General features: G+C 43.3%; 1 protein-coding gene across 2 annotated transcripts; it reads right to left on the reverse strand.

Moving 5' to 3' along the window:
• Positions 1-676: 676 nt before the first annotated feature.
• On the reverse strand, positions 677-6498 carry M6PR (mannose-6-phosphate receptor, cation dependent). Of its 2 annotated transcripts, none has more exons than XM_062593723.1 (7): positions 6292-6498; positions 4579-4752; positions 4221-4393; positions 4023-4132; positions 3707-3837; positions 3067-3193; positions 677-2453 (listed from the first exon to the last, which is right to left on the reverse strand). In XM_062593723.1, exons 2-7 carry the CDS (start codon positions 4749-4751, stop codon positions 2331-2333), a joined length of 837 nt encoding a protein of 278 aa, XP_062449707.1. In that variant the 5' UTR covers position 4752; positions 6292-6498; the 3' UTR covers positions 677-2330. The 2 variants fall into 2 exon arrangements, with proteins under 2 accessions (XP_062449707.1, XP_062449714.1); XM_062593730.1 differs by lacking the exon at positions 6292-6498 and adding an exon at positions 4850-5971.
• Between the last annotated feature and the right edge of the window lie 14810 nt (positions 6499-21308).

Below are 21308 nucleotides of genomic sequence, written 5' to 3' on the forward strand. Positions count from 1 at the left end.
AGGAAGCTGCCCATTTTTATATGTTGATATTGGATCCAGTGCTACTATAAATTAGGGAATGGAAATTAGCATCTGTAACAGTAGTCATCAGTGAAGGGCTACCCTTAGACCATTCTAGACTTAACAAGTTGCTTGTATAACCAAACTCACTTTAACCTATGGCAAGGTAGAAAGGCAGCATATCAGTTACTAGCACTTTCCAAGGACTGAATTTATCTTATCCAAAGGGAAAGGTTTTACCCTTTTACCTAAGTTCACTATGTGTGTTCCAGGTTCTTAATAATTAAAAAGGAAAAAAAAAAAGACTTGAAGGCTTCACAAATCTAGCCACTTTTTAACCACCCAACTTGACCATTAATCTCTTGATCATATCATCCTTCTACACTAATTAAGAGGCTCTTAACTTTCACCGAGACGTTACTTTATTGCTGCACAAAAATATGCAGCATCAGAGGTTCTTCTGATCCATAACTGCCAGAACTTTTCAGTCCAGAAAGATATGCTTCTTGCCAAGCCCTGAGGGAACTGGCTTGATACAATGTAGAAGCCATGTGCTAACAAGAGCCTATTAGTTCCTGCCAAGAGTAATTCAGGCACAAGACAGTACATGGTAAAGATCTTCCACCTGTGACAACAAAGTTGTCCTCACAAAGAAAGCTGCTGTCACACCAACACAACAGTTGTTCAGGTTTATTTTATTTTTGAAAGTTGTGTTTTGTACATTAAAAAAACCCAAATTATCTTAAACACCACCATGAAAAACAGTAACAGCAGACTTGGTGACTTCCTATTTTTCCATGTTATGAGAAAGATTGAGACTCTAGAAGTCAAAGAAAGCAGGAATTGTTTGCCCTCTCAATCCAGCAAGAAGGTAGGGCCACTCACTCCTCAGTTTCACTGTTCAGATTGCATCTGCAGTATGAGAATGCATTAAGTCTTTTCTGTTCCCTGTTGTTAGCAGCAATGGCTTATTCACAGTCTCTATCCTCAGGACCGAACACAGGTCTCCACAAGTTTACAGTATGACAGAATGCAATTGCTAGAGTCTAACCACCTCACACAGAAAGCAATTGGAAAGCAAGGTGCCAAGTACCTAAAGGCTCCAATTAAGTCTTACAATTCAGCTGAAGCTGCCTTAGTCCCAGGGGAAAGTTCTCCCAGCTAGTACCAGCATCCACCTGCACTGGGCAAGTGTTATAAGACTGACCTGAATCATGCTTAGGGAGAATGTTTTATCCAAGCTGACTCTCTAAGCTCAGGAATCCTTTAAGCAGTATTGAATGTGCTAGCATTCTTACCCTTAGCTTCTGTGTTTCCTTTTCATAAAGAGAAAAGGATCTAGTAGCTTCACAAAAAAATCCTCTACCAGAGGATGAAACTTCAGAAAGCATATAATCAGAATTTTGATAGTGACTGAGCTGTATGAGCAGTTAACTTCAAGAAGGCATTTAACAACCCAAATTACAGCTACATGCAACTTTCTCATTTTGCCTTGATTTCAGTTTCATCTTCAGCACATGTCCTCTTTACTTAGCAGCACATTATTTCCTTTGGCTTCCCAGTGATTGAGAAGACACAAAGATGTCATTTGGACAGAAGGATAAAGTCATGAAACAGTATTTAACTCTCTTAGTTTAAGTTTTCCGGTCTGAAACAATACATGTTGATAGCCCACATATCTCTGCATCTCTTCAAGAAAACTGATGTGTACTTTTCAACTCATTACCATTAGGAAAAACTGCAGAAGTGCTAATGCCTCTTCCATCCCCAGGGAGTTTGGCATAGAGCACCTTGTGCAGGTTATGCTGGCAGAAACTGGCTTGCGTAACAGTGCAGAAGCTAGAAAAGCTGAAAAAATGCATTTGAAGAATAAGGCCAGTGTCTTACAGTTCTAATAAACTTTAGAGGAGACACAGAATGCTCTTCCTAGGATCTCAGCTGAACTCACTGTCTCCTTTTCCACACTCTCTTTGCACCCATCTGTGCCCTTCCAGATAATTCATCTCCCAGCCCTGCTCAATACTGAATGCTGAATACTCATTTTTTGCTGCCTCCTATTCCACTCTCAACTCACATTTCCCCCCCCACCCCAAGCTCTGCTGCATTCCTTGAAAGCCTAAAACAGCATTATATTCATAACACATGCCCTCAGGTACTGGTGGTGCTCATACCCAGAGGCTTTCATTATGCTAGGAATGTGGCACACCAGAAACTGCAAAAGCAAATAGTTTGAAGAAAATCAGAAGTGAGATGAAAACTGTCTGGGAGGCACCTGGCTAAACAAGCAGCAGGGAGATGGGGGGAAGGGAAAAAAAAGTGTTGAAAGCCTATCACATTGGCAGCAAGTGGTCATCCCGTTCTTCTGACTCCTCACCCAGCTGGTCATCACCCACACCACGGTATGCAGCTGGTGCATTTCGAGGCTTAGATCGGCAGACAAAGTCACAGCCATCCTATAAATACAGTTTATTACAGCACTGGAATCAGACTATATGCATTTAACTTAACACTAAAAGCAAAGCAGCTTCTACAACTTCTCTTTTGTTAAAAGATTATGCTGATCCTCAAGCTATCTGGGACAGATTTCCAAAACTTGTCCTGGTAACAGGAGCATGTGTACAGAGATACTACTCAGTCTTGAAGGCTGGTCAACTCTGGGGTACAGTTGTGGTACCATGATGCTAGTATGCAGCAACATCACACCAAAACAAGAATGAAGGATGAACAACACAGCCCAAGGTGACCAAGCAAGGGTTTGGGGGAACCAGATGTGAACACTTCAGTCCCCAGCTTACCATTCCTACCTGAGAAGTGTTGGCCACCAATGAGCACGTGCTGTAGTTACGTGGCAATCATAGGATATCAGTACAACAGGGGAAACCAGACTAACATTTAACAAGCAAGCATTCTACAGAATAAGATATACGATCTCTTCTGCCTCAGGTTACTCTGTGGTTGGTCTACCCAGACACAACCCATGAAGAAAAGGCAAGTCCCAACTGCCATTTTCCTCATACACTAACACATGGGTGAGACTGGAAATAGACAAAGATTTTTTTCACTCACCGCCACCAAATTTCCCAGATCCTGCCAGAAGGCAAAGTGAGGAAACTGCTCCATGCCCTTAGCTCCTACCACTAGGCGCTGGTAGAGGAATCCACCAATGATATAGACTGCAATCAGTGAGGCAAATCTGGAAGACAGAATCTAAAGCTAGAGTTGAGAAAATTCTACAGGCAAGCTCTCTATAGCCAGTTACCTGCCTTAAATTGGTACTAGAGTAAATAATTGAGAAATAAACAGAGTCCAAGCCAGAAAAGGTACCCAAGAATACTGATCTGCAGGTATAAATCTTTCAGCAGCATCACAAAGTAGTGCCTCTAAACACAAACAATGGAGAGTCAAGACTCCTAGCCTGAATTCTCAGCTCTGGCAAAGAGCTATGGTACAATTTTAGGAGGTCATACCTTCCATGTTTCAGTATGCTTGTGTAAACTAGGAAGGAGTATGTCTATAGGGAGCAGGGCAGCTCTACACCATCATGCTTTAAGCAACAAATTCTGTCCAAAGGCTCAGAGATACAGTAGCATTTAACAGTGGCTGCAGACAGCTGTACTACAATTATCTCATATAGTACATCATTCCTAGTCCATAATCTCCAGAGCCATTTAGAAACAGCAAATGAACAGCCCTTCCAATAACTCACATGATTAGCAGAATTGAGCCAATGCTCAGGTGGGAATCCTCAGCTGGGCAGGCCACACTGCTGTCCATCTCAAAGAGGTAGAAACACTCCTGCTCCTTTTCTCGTTCTTCTGAAATAATGTTGAATGAACTCTGTTTTGAGAAAAGTCATGTGAAAATATGCTTTGGCATGCTGAACTTTACAAGAAAGCAGTTCTACCATTGTTGGTGCAGCTGTGCAATGGATACTGGAGGGCAGAAGAAAACCACTGTCTCCTCAAAGCCTTCTGATGATAACCAACCATTTGATAACCTCTCCCACTTCATGTGTCACTCACCGCTGTAACCCCCCGCTTGCAAGAAATCATTATCACAGCTCTTCTCTTCTCATTACTGCAGTGTCTACCGTATGAGTCACCCCCTTTATAAATTAGCATGATCCAGTCACCTGCAAAGAAAAAGAACAAGGGCTATAGATCCAGACCAGAAGGCACAAGGCAGACCTTGGGTAAGCAAGTTATCAAGTGGAATCTTACTTCCATTGAAGACCTGGGTTTCATTGATTCTTCCTACCACTGTAGTCTTTCCAGTCTTTCTATCAATTTGTACTAGGCCAGCAAAATCATGCAAGGAGCTGTCGACCTCCCTGCACACCCTGAAGTGGTAGGTGTAATTTTCTGTTGTGCCTAGCTCCACAGTTGTGTTAAACCTGCAGCAAAGAGAGGGCAGAGAACAGACAGCCTATTGAATTAGAAAGAATAGGCTGAAAGCAGTGATTCAAGACCCTGGGAGCCAGCCACAGCCCATACCATGGTGAGCCCATTCTATAGTCTGGCCTTAAAATTTTCAATCTCTCTGAACTAAGACCTGCAGAGACTTGTGCTTGCATTGTACCTCATTTGGCTCAGAGGTTCCAGTTTCTTCAGCAGGGCTTTTTCCATTTGTGACTCGCTGGTCTCATCACCAATCACATCACATTTCTTCTCTTTCACCTCTTCAGCCCACACTCTGATAGCAAGGGCCGTAAGGACTACCAACAGACCAGAAGTATGCCAAGCTGATGACATCCTGGATACATACCAACCACACAGAACACAAGAGATTAATCATTTCATTTTAGCTTGCTAGGTGACAAAAGTCAGAAAGGCAGCAATTGGCCACTTACTCATTGCACTTACTGCAAAAAGGAGAAGTCAAAACCTAGAAATGTCTTAAAGTTCCCAGGAGACAAAACCTCTGAATTTCGCATGGTCAAAGACAACTCACTAATACAGCGAGTCTCTTTTCTAAGTTCTGCCTTGGGACCACAGTTTTGCCACTGAGCTCATTAATTAGCATTGATTCAGCCAAAGCAGAGTCCAATAAGCTCTAAACACCAGAATACATTTGAGACAGAAGCCGTTGTTTATTACATCCCACTGAGAAGCCAGTCAGCAGAAAATGATTTACCAGCCCTCTAATCAATTGCCTTAGCAGTTCTTGTGTAAAGACTTTGCAAGGCAGAGCAACTATGACTAGTCAGTCAGGCTCTGTCTGTTCAAGCTCCTTAATTCTAATAATTGAATGATTATTACGTTATCCCTCTTTAGTTGAAAATCTGAAAGCCTTTCGCGATACAAAGCTGCAACTTCGCAGCATAGTTTTCTTCCATTTACACAGGGGAAGAAAGAAAATGAAATAGCCTATGCAAGACAAACAGAAGAGATAGTGGCAAGGATGAGAATGAAATCTGGAAGTTTTCAGACTTTTGCTATAATAATACACAAACCATTCAGTAATCACAGCCCCTCTTCCTCAGATGCAGTTACACGACTGACTGCCCTCTGCTTCTGCCATCACAAACTTCAGCAGAGTTGCAGATGCTAGTGGGAGTTAACTAATAGACCAACAGTTTAGTAAGCACCTAGCTGTGAGCAGACAGCCTGTTAGGTGGACAGCCTGTTCTGCTGAACACAACTATTACCTCTCACTGCCACAACGTCCATCATGAGAAGTTACAACTGTTAAACCAACATTTTAATCACCATGACCGCAAATATAAAGAAGTCTGATATTCTTATTTGGGAAGCTTCTGACTCAAGAACTCATGATTCGCCTCTTGCAAGACAGCAAGGAGAAGTCTTCCCTTAGTACTACATTACTACTACATTCTCTGGGCAACCTGCCTGCAAACATTTAAATTCATGTACTTGCTACGGTATACAGCAATACCGTAACACTATTGTTTGTCCATTGCCTCGGATCCTTCAGGCAGACTTCAGTGCACAGTGCCTCTACACAGGCCATGGCCTGTCGCTGAAACAGAGCGGCCTGCTTGCAGCACAGCACCATGCCGAGGGACTCGAGGCACGGAGTGGCCTCACCCCGCGGCAGCCCCAAGAGCCGGACGCAACTCCCCCTGCCCCCTGCCCCCTGCCTTTTATTCCCCTGCGGCCGCCGAGGCTTGTGGGCGGGGCGGGGGGGGGGGGGGGGAAGGCGGGAAGAGGAGAGAATGCGCGGCCCGGAGCACCGTCCTCGCTGGTCGCAGCCGGCGCCAATCGTCCCACCAACCACCGCAGGCCGCGACCAGGGCTCAGGAGTGCCCACCCCACGCGCGGCGCGCCCCACCTGGTGCCGCGGCAGCCCCCCTCACGCGTGGCCTCGCCTCGCTCGCCCGCCCAGCAGGCAAACGCGGCCCCGCTCAGAGCAGTCAGAGCTCATGAGCAGCCCATGCTGCGAGCGCGCCCGGCAGCGGAGCCTCCCAGAGGACCGCTAGTGTGGGACGGGGACCAAGTTCCGCTGCCTCTCGCTTTCCCAGCCGGCTCCTTTCGCCCACCCCCCAGACCGGAAGCAGGAAGGAAATGACGGTGCCACCGCTTTCTCCCAATAAGAACCTGGGAGCCGCCGGGGGTTTCCACGCCCACTTATGAGTCTTCACCGAATGAGGACTGGGGATAGAAAGACGCGGGTTCTAAAGCTCTCCCCAGCCAATAAAGCGGCCCCGCTGAAGCCCGCCTTCGTCCCTGTCCAACGGCCAGTGAAAGAGGCGTGCAGACCTCCCCCACTTGCAATTTAATCTTTTCCAATGAGCGATGAGGGTCTGCGAAAGGAACACACAGTGCCGCCCACTAACCCCTCTCACCCAATAGCCACTGAGAAACGCGGCTAGTGGCGGGAGCCGCTCGCCCAATGGCAGAGAGGCCCCCGCTGCCGCCCCTCCTCGTGGCGCCTTCATGATACCGTACCGCGCGACGCCCCGCCGTGTGAGCATTATCTCTGCTGTCGGCTCAGGTGGCCCGCGCTGCCTGCTGGGGGCTGTAGTGCGGCTGCGCAGGGCGTGGGGCGGCCGTTGGTGCGCCAGGCGGCTGTTGGGTTGCGGCACCCCTGCCTCAGCGGATGTGTTACGCGCTTGCAGCCGTGTGCGGGTTTGTGCCTGCAATTCTGATGTGAATGGTGTCCCTTTTACTTTACCCATCAGCTTCTCTGGTCAACACATGCACTCCTGCAAGCTTGCAGCTCTCCCAAGTTGCTCATTTGTCATCAGTTTAATAATCGTACTTTTCCCCCTCATCGTTCACATCCTTTAACAGAGATATTAACTAGTATTGGTCACATCCCGCTTTCTATCCACTGTTGATAGTGAACTGTTGCCAGGAGGACTGCAGCATTTCCCTTGCGAGGAATGGCTGCAAGAGCTGGGCCTGTTTAGCCTGGAGAAGAGAAGACTGAGGGGGGATCTTATCAATGTGTATAAGTATCTGAAGGGAGGGTGTCAAGGGACAGGGACAAACTCTTTTCAGTAGTATCATGCGACAGGACAAGGGGCGCAAACTGAAACACAGGAAGTTCCACCTGAATGTGAAGAACTTTATTGTGAGAGTGATGGAGCCCTGGAAGAGGTTGCCCAGAGAGGTTGTGGAGTCTCCTTCTCCAGAGATATTCAAAACCTGCCTGGACGTGATCCTGTGCAATGTGTTCTAGCTGACCCTAGTTGAGCAGGGAGGTTGGACTGATGATCTCCAGAGGTCCCTTCCAACTTCAATTATTCTGTGATTCTGTGACAGCTAATCTCTGAGGTATGGTTGTAGTTTGTTCTAGAACTATTAATGAGAATAGGATGCGAGCGAGCATTAGAAACCTTGATAAAGTCAAAATCCCTAAGATTTTCTGTTCCTTCGCTGCCTACAGGATTAGTTAATTACTGTAAAGAATTAGATTGGCTTAACTTAACTCATTACTGACAAGTTGATCTCAGTTGTTACCTTTTTTCTTCCAGATGTTTACAAACACTTGCTTGCTCTGGTATTTTTCTGAGATTCGTCTTTTTTCTTGTGTCTTTTTAAATGCAAGTACTAAATTGCCTTTAGTATTCTTTCCTTCTGCTCCACAGATATTCTAAGAGTCACTGTAGAGCTCAGAGTCAGAGCCAGTCCTGTAGGCTGAAGAACGCCAGGTATCAAGATGAAAACATCTCATTTAATATTTTCTAACTTTTCCTCTTTGAAGCTGAAATCTCACTTCTGTCCTCAGTACAGGTTCAGATCAGCTATAAGCAAGTAAATATACTAATAAAAAAGCATTTCTCAGTATCATCTAGCCATAGCTTGCCTTCCCCCTACCCCATCCCTTCTACTGGTGCTAATAGACCATCACTTTCCTTGTATTTTGCCATCCCACTTACGTACTTCCAGAATGATTTCTTGTTTAAGTGGCAAGGGATACCATTATTCATAGGATTATTTTGTGCCCTTGATCCTTCTGATTTTGTTTCTGCCTGGCATGGTATTTTGTTATGTTTTGGATTAAAGGTGTCCCCCACAACTGTTGCAAATTTTTCTATTGCAGATGAGTCCCAGGTCCCTGCTGATCATGCACAGACTTGGTGAACTTGAATATCAAGAGTGTAATTTATAAGGCTATAAATGATCTGAGATTGACTCATCTAAAAGACAACTCTCTTTATATCATATTCTCACTGCTGAGATAAAATTTTGAGTCCAATTTCCAGGGCAGTGTTATTAGAAGGGATGGGGACAAATCACAGAAGTTCTCTTTGAGACTCTGATGCTCGTTTCACCTTTTAGTAGGAAAATAATATTTGATTTGGTGAATCTGTAAGCATACTAGATAGGCCACTTGTTTGTGAGGGGTTTAGGAGACCTTCCTAAGCTATGCATCTTGATAATGGTAGGAAGGAACATTTTGGCTCCTCGCAAATTGATCATTTTAATCCTGCTTTGATTTGCTTCCTGTTGATTCCATTGGGAGTATGGCACAGACATCTCAGTAGCAGAAGTCAGATGTATTTATATTCACAATTAGATATTAACTTTGTGTTGCCTGTGTAATCTCCTATGGTGTGATCACTTCACTATTTCCTGTTCAAACAAAAACTCAACTTATCACTGATATTTGAAAGAATAAGGTAAACTCCATCAAACCAGAGCTCTTAATTCTTCTACACCAGCATTCACTTCTCCGCCTGTTCACAAATAGCAGTGCCATACTCCTTCCTTAACATGCAGGCCCTGCAGCCAGCCAGTGGTCCATCTTTGATCAGTCCTTTCCCCTTGGTCTATGCATTTAAGCAGCTTCTAATTCTTGTCAGCTTTTTTCTAGCCACGCAGATTACATTCCCAGCTAAGCTCTCATCATGACTATGGCAAGTTCTCCCTGTGTGGGCTTGACAACTCTCTTTAGACTCCCCTAATATCCATTCAAAACACTCAAAGGAGGCTTTCCTTGTCTTGTGTTTCTTTGCTGTCTTCTAACTTCCCTTTCTCCTCAAGTGCAGACTTCCTGTTTTCCCATCTAAAGGCCCTACATAGAAACACAGGATTGGAAGGATTTGCACAGATGAAATGCTCTCTTAGAGCCAAGTGTGTGATGGAAGAATTTGCAGGAATAGCCATTCTTATCCTCCTGGACATGCACATATTGCAGATTTTCCGTAGCACTGTGTCGAGTGAAATATTCTCCCCCACAACCACTCTTCAAATTTACAGTGTGCCACAAGGACAGAGAGAAAATATCACTGTCCTAGAAGTGAATAACATGGCAAAGTCCTTTAGTGAAAATGCCTAGGCAATTAACATAAGTGAACTGTACCAGCAAGAAAGGTGTATCCTCAAACCTAGCAAACAACCTCAAATTGAGCAGGAACTGGGGGAATCAGACTGCAGACCCAAAAGGAGAATCAGGCAACCATGCAGCAAAGGGGTTTCTCAGCATGCTAGAAGCATCAGTGCTCCCCACCATTCCTACCAATGGTCTTTGTTACTTCAGAAGAAAACTACCCTGTCCTCTTATCTCTGGCGCTGCTGAGACTCAGAGGGTTTTGAGGGATGCTAACTCTTAGCACCTACCTGTGTCTCAAGCACCTTCACACTTGGTGCTGGGTATAGAAAGAGTTCCCAGTAAGTGTCCAAAACTCACAGTTTCCTTCTCAAAACCATGATGTGCACCCCTACTTCACCCTAAAGCTTTTGGTAACAATAGGACTGCCAGTTTGCTGTAACCATCGCTTATGCTACTGGCCCTTTTTACCTTATACTATCTCTGTCCACATGCTTCATGCTTTATCCTGAGAGGGAAATCTTCAGAGCTGCGTACATTTAGACAGTAGCTACCACAAGGTAATGAAAGCCTCTTGAATTGACAACGTTTAGAAAACCAGTGAACATTATGAATAATCACCTCTTCCCCTGACTGCAGCTTTATATTTCATCACCCCTCCGCAGATTAGGAAATGAAAGTTGTTACACCTCCAGTGCTCTCTATTCTGGTGTGAGCTTGCTTATTTTGCACAGCTGGAGATACAGGTTGAAACTTCACATTTCTTGTCTTCTGAATGCAGCCTCAGGTTTCCTGTTTCACAGACATTGAATCCTGTCATTCAACAGGATGATCAAACAATCTTGTAATATGCAGTCTTTGTTTTGCCATGGATGGAAGCAGATCAGAAACTTCTACAGCAGGAACAAGTAAGAAAAAATCTATACGTCTCAAGTTCTCTCAGACTCCTCCACTGCAGGCCAAAGCTAGATGGGAAAGGACAGGAAGAAAGCTAGATGAAGTAGGAACAGAGAATTTTATTTGATAGTATTTCCACAAGATCTAGCAAGCACACTCTGAACTGTCCACAGATTTTGAGTAACCAGCTCAACATGCTGTAGCTTTGATTTTAAAATTATCTGAGAATTCTCCTGTGACAAAAGCCAATGGGCCAGAGATCCAGCACTGTTCCCTTCCCTCTGTCCATCAGACTCCTTTTAGCATTTCCTGCTGGGCACTCATTTCAGGCATTCCTTTTACCAAAAGAGGTTTGCACTTTTTAAAACTGTCTGCTTGTCAGCAATAGTTCTTTGAAGGGCAGATGAGGTGTGGCTACAAATAAATTAAAGGCATGTCCTGGTGAAAGATCAGAGACAGAAGAGACATATCAGATCATCCATTCTCTCTCCCATGGGAATAGTTCTGTGACACATTTTTTTCTGTGCTTTTTTATTCAGTTTTATATACTACCTGATGAGCACAATTTCAGCCTGTCCTCTGAGGTAGTTCTACGGGCCATCTTACTATCCAGAAGATCTTTTTAGTTCTTGCCTTAAATTTTCTCTTTCCTAGTTTCCATTTTATTCCCCCTTTTTAAACACTGCAAGTGTCATACTGAACAATTTCTCTGGCCACTTATTTGTGCTTTGAATAATGAGATTTTGCATTGGTGACCTTTCTTTATAAATGTCTCTATGTCTAAATGTTTAAATGCCCATAGGTTTTAGGTGAACTGCTTTGTGTTGGCTGCAACACTACTGGCTGTCCATAACTTTTTTTCAGAGCTATTAGAGCAACCAGGGCTGTCACTCTGAAACAGGAGATTTCTCTGCCCTGTGAAGCTGCCATTGTTAGTACTGCCAAATATTGTTTGCTGAGCTATAAAACCGGTGCTGGCATAGAACTCCCAAAGTTCTTATCTGCTAGCCACATCGAACCTACTTGGAAGGTAATCTTGCTTTTAGACATGTTTTCAGATGCATCAGAAAATGCAGAAGCATCCCTTCGTTCCTCACTGGTTGTGCTCATCCAGTCCTATGAGAGGTAGGTATCACAGGATCCCCTGTTGAGATATTTACATTTTTCTTTTTAATGTTCCTCTTCTCCAAATTTCCATATGCAAATTCTTTTGAGATAAAACCAGAGGGCTGAAAAGAGGAAGCTAGTCTTTGAACACACATTTCTGTGTATATCATTTAATTACTTTCCAGCTCCCTTCTGCCTGCAAAGGACTACTGCTCTGAGCTCAGCTTAAGTACCTTTCTTGAGCAAGAATTTGACTTTCATCTCTCTCTGCACACACACCCCCCCCAGCCTCTCTTGAGAGATGAGCTTTCACATATATCATCTCTGCTTTCAAAAGCACACCCTTTAATACTGAATCACACCTGTGACACAGTATAACAGGGTCAACAACTGGTTCTGGCTCACATGGACTCCACTAACATGAATAGTTGCACCAGCTGTGTTCTCTCTGGCTGCTAGAGGCTGAAATATTCCACACTACCAACGTAACCATTCAGTAGTCACTTGAGACAGTGTGTTAACCAGTGCAGCATGCTTGCCGTAATAGCAAGGAACCAGGTCAGTGCCCTAGCTAGGGACAGGATCCTCATCCCTCAAATCCTCTTCCTCTGCCCTATGCAGTAATGCTGCTCCCATAGGGATGTAGAGAAGAGCTGAGGGGATCTTTCTGGGACAGTGCAATGATATTCTTTTTATTGTCCTTGAAGACTTGAATTATTAAATGACAACAATTTTCAATTTCTGAACTGAATCTGGACTCCCAAACCTAAAAATACTTGGTCATGTTGTGGATAACACAGTTTGTCACAGTTAACTCTCCAGAGCTCTAACAGACCTAACTTTCTATTTTTTATACAGGAAAATTATAACAGTTGATTTTTACACTAAGCATTAAATTAGACCACCTTTCTCTTCCCTTGGGGAGATTCTTCCACAGTATCCCAGACAACTACATGAGAATATTTTTAGATGCACCACTCAGGCTTTCCCCCTCTATTTCAATCATCTTGGCTGCTTCTCCTTCCCTCTCCCAGAAGGAGCTTCACATAATATGCCAGTGGCTGAAGTTCAAGCACAAACTCTTGAGTCTATTTTTAAAAGGGGAACTGCATGGACTTCCTTTAAGAGAAAAATGTTAATTTATCAATTTTTATTTCACTTCCCTGGGTTGAGTATTGCCATTCAAGTGAGGCTCAAACTTATCTTAAAAGCTTCAATATGTCTCGCTCCCTTCATACTGTTTTTTTATCTCATAAATTATCTAAATGTATATTTTTTAATTAAAAAAAGCAAACTCTTCTGCTGTTCTGGTTGTGGAGATGCACTGGGGTTTTGATGCCTATTCACTGATTCAAGTTAGTTCCTTTTTTGCTGCAACTGGTTTGAAACAGTACAGGATGAACTGCTCTGTTATTGCTAGTAGGTGCCAGCTCAGATACTCAAGTGCTGACATTTAAGAATTAACTGTTTCACTGACTGTTGTTCCAGTAATCTTGTCCTGGAAGTAAGTTTCCCTAAAATTAGGAATAGTGATCTGGAGGATGCAGGAAAGACCTTCTTTGTGATGCAAGAGAAGAAGGAAAACGGAAGTGCAAATGATCAGTTCTCTGAAATGTGGTCTCAGAAAAAAGAATTATGTTTCAACAGATATTTATCCCTCTTTGCTCAGTTTTCAGTTTGTAATTTGTAGAGAAGCAGTTCCAGCCTACCACTTAACCACAGACAGACTCCAACCACAGGCTGACTCCATTCACTTGAGGATTAATTTGATGGCAAAAACTGAGGTACAAAGGTCTCTTACAAGAGGAATAGGGTACAGGCAGAGAGAACAGCTACTGAGTTCAAGGTCTTCAGTTCTCCCATTGTCCTTCTATGTGCGAAGTCGAGGATCCTTTCTGTTTTTGTAACTGAAAAGGGTTTTTTCTTTTTTTTTTATTCTTTAATGTTTTAAAAATAAGAAAATGTTTTTTTTAATGAGAAGTGGGGTAGCTAGAAGATCCTGCAAGCTCAGACTGACTGGCTTCAAGAAACACTGCAAAACCTTTGTCTTGGGAAACGTCTTTCTACCAGAAGAATTGTACTTACGACAAAACTCTCTCACATTGTTTCCTTGGTTACGCTGGGAACTCCTTTTAGCCAAAACTACAAGTGTAAAATATGTTGATGTAAAACAGGAAAAGCTATTAAAACCCCTAAGCCTAAAAACCTCTCTAAAAATCAGAATAAATTAATACAAGTAGGAAGCAAAGCACTGTCTCCCAAACAGAGTCAAGGAACAGAGCATAAGAATGGCCTTTTCCAGTCTAATCAACATCCATCATGGTTGGTAACATTTCCCTGCAATTGACTGATAGCTAAACCCTGGGGAAAGAGCATAATAGCAGGCTAACTATTGAGTAATTCTTCTCTGCCATAATCTCTTTGCCTTTCTGTAGTTTAACACTAATCAGCTAGAGTTTGTGATCCATTCCATTTTCCTTATTTGTCCAACCTTACTAATGTTAAAGGATGCATTCTTGTGTTTAAGTGAAGACCCTTTTCCTTTGGTTTTAGCACGGTGGGGTTTTTTTTGTTTGTTTTTTTTTTTTTTTTTTTTTTTTTTTTTTTTGTTTCTGCTGTACTTTTGATACATGAGGTGTGTGTTTTTAGCCTCTACAGTAGAATCTTTAAATAATCCCCACTACTGCTTACAAAAATTTTATTCTTTTAGCTTTCTATTTTAATTTGTTTTTAACAAACTTTCTTATTTCCCAAAGTTTCCCATTTTGCAATGATTATACTGTAGTGGTTTCTGTTCTTTTTTTTTTTTTTTTTTTTTTTTTTTGCTCCTACAAAGATGTTGACTCTCAATGCTTTTGTGGTCACTGTGACAGAGAAGTTATTGGATGGAATCATGGTAAACCAGGGCATGTACGCAGCTCAGGGCAAAGTCACAAGCTGCTTCCACTTCTGTGTGTTTCCCGACTTGCTTCTCTGCAAAGTGATTATTGATGTTGTCTAAACGCTTAATATCAGCATCATATTCTGACATGACATTTGCTTAGTTTAATGGTATTAATTGATGCCTGTTATTATCACTTGCTTCTTTCACTGTATTTACGATTTTCTTCATCAGTCCATCACTGCTATCATCATCCATGTCTGGCAATCCATATGTAATTCTAATCCTAGGTATTTCTAGTATTTGCCAGGTCTGTGGTGTTCCTCTAACTGTTGCTTGTTGATGCAGTTAACTTATTAATCTAATTTGATTTTGCTTTTTTGGAAAGAAAATGGCCTCTTCTGTCTTCCCTGTGTATTTTGTATTCTAGTGTTGTAACATACTAATCACAGCCCTTCTATCAAGTTTCTGATACGCTTGCTGTGGCAGTATCATTGGTTAAAGCTAATGCTTCACTTTTTTCCATTTTATTCCTTAGACTCTTAGCATTTGTTTTAGGAGTACAAATATGATTGTTTAGGTTTTGTGACAATGCAAACAGAAAAGCATCTGAGATTCCATGAACTCCACCAGGGACTTTGCCATTGGATTTGTGTAGAAGACTTTGTCATACTACAATAGAAGGATGCGGTATATAAACTTAATAGATAAACATAGGAAAATCTTCAGCCCCTCAATATCAGCAAGTATTAGCTGCACATTCTATGCTTTTTAGAAAGTCTTATTGTCTATTCAGCTGTCAGAGATTAATAACTAAAACAAGCAGACCAAAACACCCTATAGCTCAGCTGTGGTACTAAATGTAATCCTCTTTCCCTGCCTGAGAGAGTAGATTTGAGTGCTGGGATTTCAAACAGCTTATAGTATCTCTTGGGTCAAACCCAAGCTTCAGGACATGACAGTGGGAAAATAGTGTTACATTGAAAATTAATCAGTCTAAATATCTGTAAATGGATCTCTTAGTCCTCTAAGTTGCAGTCCTGTCCCACCCTTTAAAAGGAAGTTGTTCGAGGCTATGGTTAATGGTTAAAAAAAAAAAAAAAAAAAAAAAAAAAAAAAAAAAAAAAAAAAGTTAATACTTTGATTCTTTTACAGATGACTCCCACCCACGCTGCCCTGAGCACTGAATAGCCTACAGAGGGAGCTGTTACACCTTCTCCAAAGACAAGAGGGATTGGCATTCCAGGCAAGAATCCTACTGGCCACAGGGTGCTCATCTCCTGATGATCCGTGATATCATGGAAATGATAATGGTTTACAGTCTTGTTTGAGGATTTTCCATTTCCTTGCAAATAGCAAGGCATGTGGGCAGTGCTGTCACTCTGGCAATATTGTGACATTAAAGCAGAGGAAGGATTTAGGACTGTAATATTATAGTGCACTTCCGGTCTCAGTGTACATCTAAATTCCCAGCAGGCAAAGAAGCAGATGGGAGGGTGGAGAGGGGAGGGTCACCGGCAGCTACTCAGAATACTCTCCTCCCTGCAACCGCCTCCATCTCCTTCTGCTCAGTGACACTTGCCACTCTATGTGTTAATGCACAGATATTTATTTCTCAGTGTATTTTCAATGCTACTTCCTCTCTATGCCAAGAACTCAGCTGTGCTGGTGATACTGGAAACTATCTGTTCCACTGCTCATTTTCTAGCAGGTGCTTGTTGGAGGCAGGGGCATTAATGACCACTGAAGAAATGGGTTGAAGTGGTTGACCATGAGGGAAGTGAGGTATGTCTGCACTGGTAGAGCAGAAACACTTGATCTGGCTCTATATGAGCCAGGGCTTCTTTTTTTTTTAGGTCCAATGAATGTGGCTAGTATGCTTACAGGCCTTGGACAGAAGTTGCATTGTGTGATGTTCTGCAGACTTACAAAGCTGGCTCTCTGCTTGGTTGGGAGGATGCACCAGGCCCTCACACTTGCATAGGTAAATCCTGACTCCTCGAGAAACAACCATACTCTCCAATTACCCATTTTTCTGAAGAAAGGCATGAAGAAAGCCTCCATGGTCCTGCTGCTTTCCTAACACTGCATATGCTACCTGAGTGATGCCCAGTATCTCTGCTAAGACTTCCCCACATAAGCAGGACTTTCCTACCTATTCAGTTACACATGCCCTGTGCTGGAAGGGCTGTTGGTGTTCAGCATCCCTTCCTTTTTCCAGAGATAGAAGCACAACTATCCCCAGGCAACCAGCAACACTCAGACATTCCTCAAACAAGTCTTATTCCCAGCACTTTACCCAGCCAGCTTTGTTAATGCTTCTGTGTGAAGATGTCTGCCCTGAAGCTTTCTTTATAGCAGCAAGAAATAAGGATGGGGCCCAGCCCAATCACTGAAAGCTTGTTTTTGTTGGGATTCATTGCACATATGGGGAAGGCATTTTTTTTTCTCTTGGCTTTTTGTAGGATTTACTTCAGGGTTGAATTTCTTTTGCAGGTTTAACCTTTTAACAATAACAGGCTTCTTTAACAGAGGAGTTAAAGGTTAGGCAAAAGGAAATGAATACTGAAAAAACATAGGAGGAAAGTTCATATAAAATTTTAATGAGCTTTGGTCCTGGGCTCTTCACAGAGATCTTTTGGTGCCTTCACTTCCTACTGTGACCTATGATTGGTAGTGCTGTGTAATGGCTATGTAGATATGTAGTAGGGCATTAGTATTAATACTAGTAACAAACATTCCTACATAGTGCTCTGTATAGGAAACTCCAGGAGACTGATGTGCATTTGATTCACTTAGCATGCAGGGTACTTGCCATGGGATTATATACGACAGAAAGAAATACCTATTACTTACCTTCTTCCACCAGTCATACATGCTGGGGGCAGTGGTAGAATATATACCCCTGGTGGGTATATCCTCCACCCTGGGGGGTGGAGGATTGGAGGTCACACACTGCAAATGTCTGTTGTCCACTGCCTTGGGTGATGTACAGGACTGAACTGGTTGGGGAAGAGGAGGTACCCTGCTGAGTTGCTACACTTGTTTTGTAGGGCATGGCAGAGATTTGTAGTCGTTATATTGTGTTCCAGTTCTCAGGAATGGGAGAAGGTAGTGATGATGGGATGAGGTGTTCTGACCAAGGCAAATATTTGGATTGGATTTAAAGGTTTGTTTCAGGTGCTCTTCTCTCTGCCTAGAGATTCTTTGGGAGCCCAGAACTAGACACAACATCCCAGATGTGACCTCACCAAGGCTTAGTAGAGGGAAAGGATCACCTTCCCTGAGTTGTTGGAAATACTCTTCATAAATCAGGCCAGTATACCATTGACCTTCTTGGCCACAAGGACATACTGCTGGCTCATGCTCAGCTTCTTGTCCATCAGGATTCCCAGGTCCTTCTCTGCAGAGCTGCTCTCGAGAAGGTCAGCCCCCAGCCTTTATTGGCGCATGGAGTTATTCCTCCCTAGATGCAGGACTGTGCACTTGCCTTTGTTGAACTCTGTTGAGGTTCCCCTCTGCCCATCTCTCCAGCCTGTCCAGGTCCCTCTGAATAGCAGCACAGCCCTCTGGTGTATCAGCCACTCCTCCCAGTTTTGTATCATCAGCAAACTTGCTGAGGGTGCACTCTGTCCCTTCATCCAGGTCATTGATGAAAAAGTTGAACAACATTGGACCTGGTACTGACCCCTGAGGGACACCACTAGCTACAGGCCTCCAAGTGGATTTTGCACCACTGATCATAACCCTCCGAGCTCTGCCATTCAGCTTCACTCTAGATTCAAACTTTCCTAATACTGAAGGGATTTGAAGCATGTATGTTCCATGCAAAGCACTGAAGAAATATCTTCACCAGAGCTTTTAGTCTTCTTTCTGGAGCATGTTGCTATAGCCAACTGACATGTACTAATATTCTTGGAAGATAAACTTTTCTGTAAGCAGCAATGATTGTTGGAGGAGCATGTCATCAGATCAATGAAAGTTGCAATCCCCTTCTCCATGGCATTGCTGAGGCTGCACTTAGACTGTGTCTCCTCTGGTTAACTCTGCAGTTAAAGAAGAATGTGAGGAAACCAGACAAGAAGAAAATCCAATGGAGGATTACCAAATTGGTCAGAGAATGGAGAATGTGACCCACAGAGCAACACAGAGGGAGCTGGGCTTGTTTAATCTAGCAAAGAGGAGGGGGATTGTATAGCTATCTACTATAACTACTTGAATGGTATTTACAAGGATGTTGGAACAAGACATTTCTCTGTAGGGCAGAACAAGGGGCAATGGCCACGATTGAAGCTTGGCGAGTTCGGATTGGACATTAGGAAAAAAAAGTCTTCACCAGGAGGTTGATGCAATAGAGAAACAGGTCAGCAGAGAAGTGGTAGATTCTCTATCCTTTGAGGTTTTAAAGATTTGGCTTGACAAAGACATGGCTGACTGATCTAGTGTTGGCATCAGTCCTGCTTTCAGTGGAAGGATGGAGTAGATGATATCCAGAGCTCCCTTCCAACTGGCACCTCCATGATGCTGTCAGTGTGTGAAGCTAGATTTTTATTTCAGGTGCAGGAAACTTAACACTGCTCTTCCATAGTTGGGGCTCCTATCCTTTTGAGTTATGCCTGATGATAGAACCTTGGATTCACTGCTGGAAATCCAGGAAGATAACATTAAAGCATACTCTCACTGTGGATAGGCTAGCACCTTACAGGAGTGTTCTTGAAGGGTGTAGAGGAAATCACTTAAACTCCAGCCAAAAAACTCGAGAAGGGTTATTGGCCTTCACAGTTGTACCCACTGTGTAATGTGTAAATGGCAGGAGAGAGATGCCTTGTTTGTACCACCATCTACAAGCTGGATCACATGGGTCATGAAGTGACATGTGAAAGTAGGCCAGTGGGTCCCACTGTTGCTTCTGAGAGTGGGATAGAAGCAAAGCGGCTTGAGGGTAGATTTTGAAAGGTGATTCAGTGTCTGTGCACATCCACTTGTGCCCAGTGGGATTTTCAAGCCTTTAAATACCTGCCCCTCTTGATTGACTAAAATAATTTCTCCTTAGTTTTTGCGTACATAGCACGTAGAAAATCAAAGTGCATTGGATTCATTCCCACATCTAGGAATCACACCCAGAGATCCAGAACCAGCTTGTGAGCAGTGTGAGCTGATTTCTTGACAGTTTGCTGAAAGAGGCAACCCTGGCTTTCCCTGCTGCATGCATTCCTGCACCTCTTTCCTGTGAGAATCGTGTACAATTAGGCAAGCTGCTGGTCTGTTCAAATCAATGTAAAATCTCATCTTCAAAAGGCTTTGATCACCCCATGTACAAACCCTCTTCTCCATGGGCAAGGGAGATCTTCCTGCATAACAATTTTTTGGGTCAGGCAGAAAAGCCTTAAAGCAGAAGGAAAAGCCTTCATATAGGATCACTGCAAGGCAGAGAAGGTCTCCAATTAAGGTTTATTACCTCATTGCACTTGGATTTCTTAACTCTAAAGTCCTTGAGCTTAGCATCTTCTTATGATAGTAGGAGAGGGCAAAGACAGAAAGAATCATTTTCCATGTACCCTTCTTAATCCACAAATTATACCTTATGTCCTCTAATACAGACCTCTATTCTTTGGAGTCTGGGTTAGGACAATGAATAAGAGCTATATCTTGCTGCCACTTGCAAGGATAATAATTACCAGAGCTATTGATCCTCTGACTGCCAGAAGTCAAGAAGAAATTTCCCTCCATGACACAACATTATCCATCATAGTGCATTATGTGGATTTTCACCTCCACTCGGAAGTAAGTAGCATGGCCTCCATTAGACACCAATAAGTTATCCAGACATACTAGTAACCTGATCTGGAACAAAAGCCAGTACAGACAAAGCAAGACACGTATCACATCTGTTCTGATGTGTTAGGATAACTGCTACTCCATGGAACTGGTTAATATGTTACATGCTGTTAACAGGATGAACTTTTGGCAGCTTCCCGTCATGTTACCGTCCCTGTTTCAGTCAGGGTGAAGGTCAGATTATCTCAGAGAGGTGATTGTCCAGCTACTCTCTGGCCCCTCTTCTCGGCATAGCCCTGATGAGACCAGGAATGCAGAACACAAAAGATTACAGAGGATGGAGGGGGAAAGGTTTTTGCAAAGTTTACGTTTGTCATTTTAAGGTCCAGCAGGAGTGCTCTAGTCATCATGCCCGTAAGTGGGAGTTGGGTATACGATCAGTTTACAAACACCAGATCAGCCTTCTGCTCTCAGGTTGAAGGAAACGTCTTTCCTCCTCCAGTAGCCTCCATGGTCAGTGTAGTGGCCAGTTTCATACACAGAGCTCTGCCAGAAATGGAGGTCTTCCTCTTCTCCTCTGTTATTTTCTCTTCTTTTCTTTAGCTACTATCATTCCTCCTCTGTTACTGCCCCCCCCCCCCCAAAAAAGAGACAGCTTCAGACTGTCAGGCTCCCTTCCCCCCTCTTCCCTAATGCCTGGCCTTTTGCTGGGAATTCAGAGCTGCTAGTTCCAGCTCCTCCTTACATTCCTCTCCCCATTTCCAGATGGGCCCTAGTCTCCAGCCCTTATCTCCTCCAGCCAATGGGCTGTTTGCTGTGGAAACTATAAAGGGGTTGATCCATGAGAGAGCAGAGGAGCAGTACAAGGTGCAGAGAAACAACAGCAGTAGACCAGGCTGGTATTTGC

This window comes from Rhea pennata, chromosome 1 (genome assembly GCF_028389875.1).
Source record: "Rhea pennata isolate bPtePen1 chromosome 1, bPtePen1.pri, whole genome shotgun sequence".
NCBI classification, from domain to species: domain Eukaryota; kingdom Metazoa; phylum Chordata; class Aves; order Rheiformes; family Rheidae; genus Rhea; species Rhea pennata.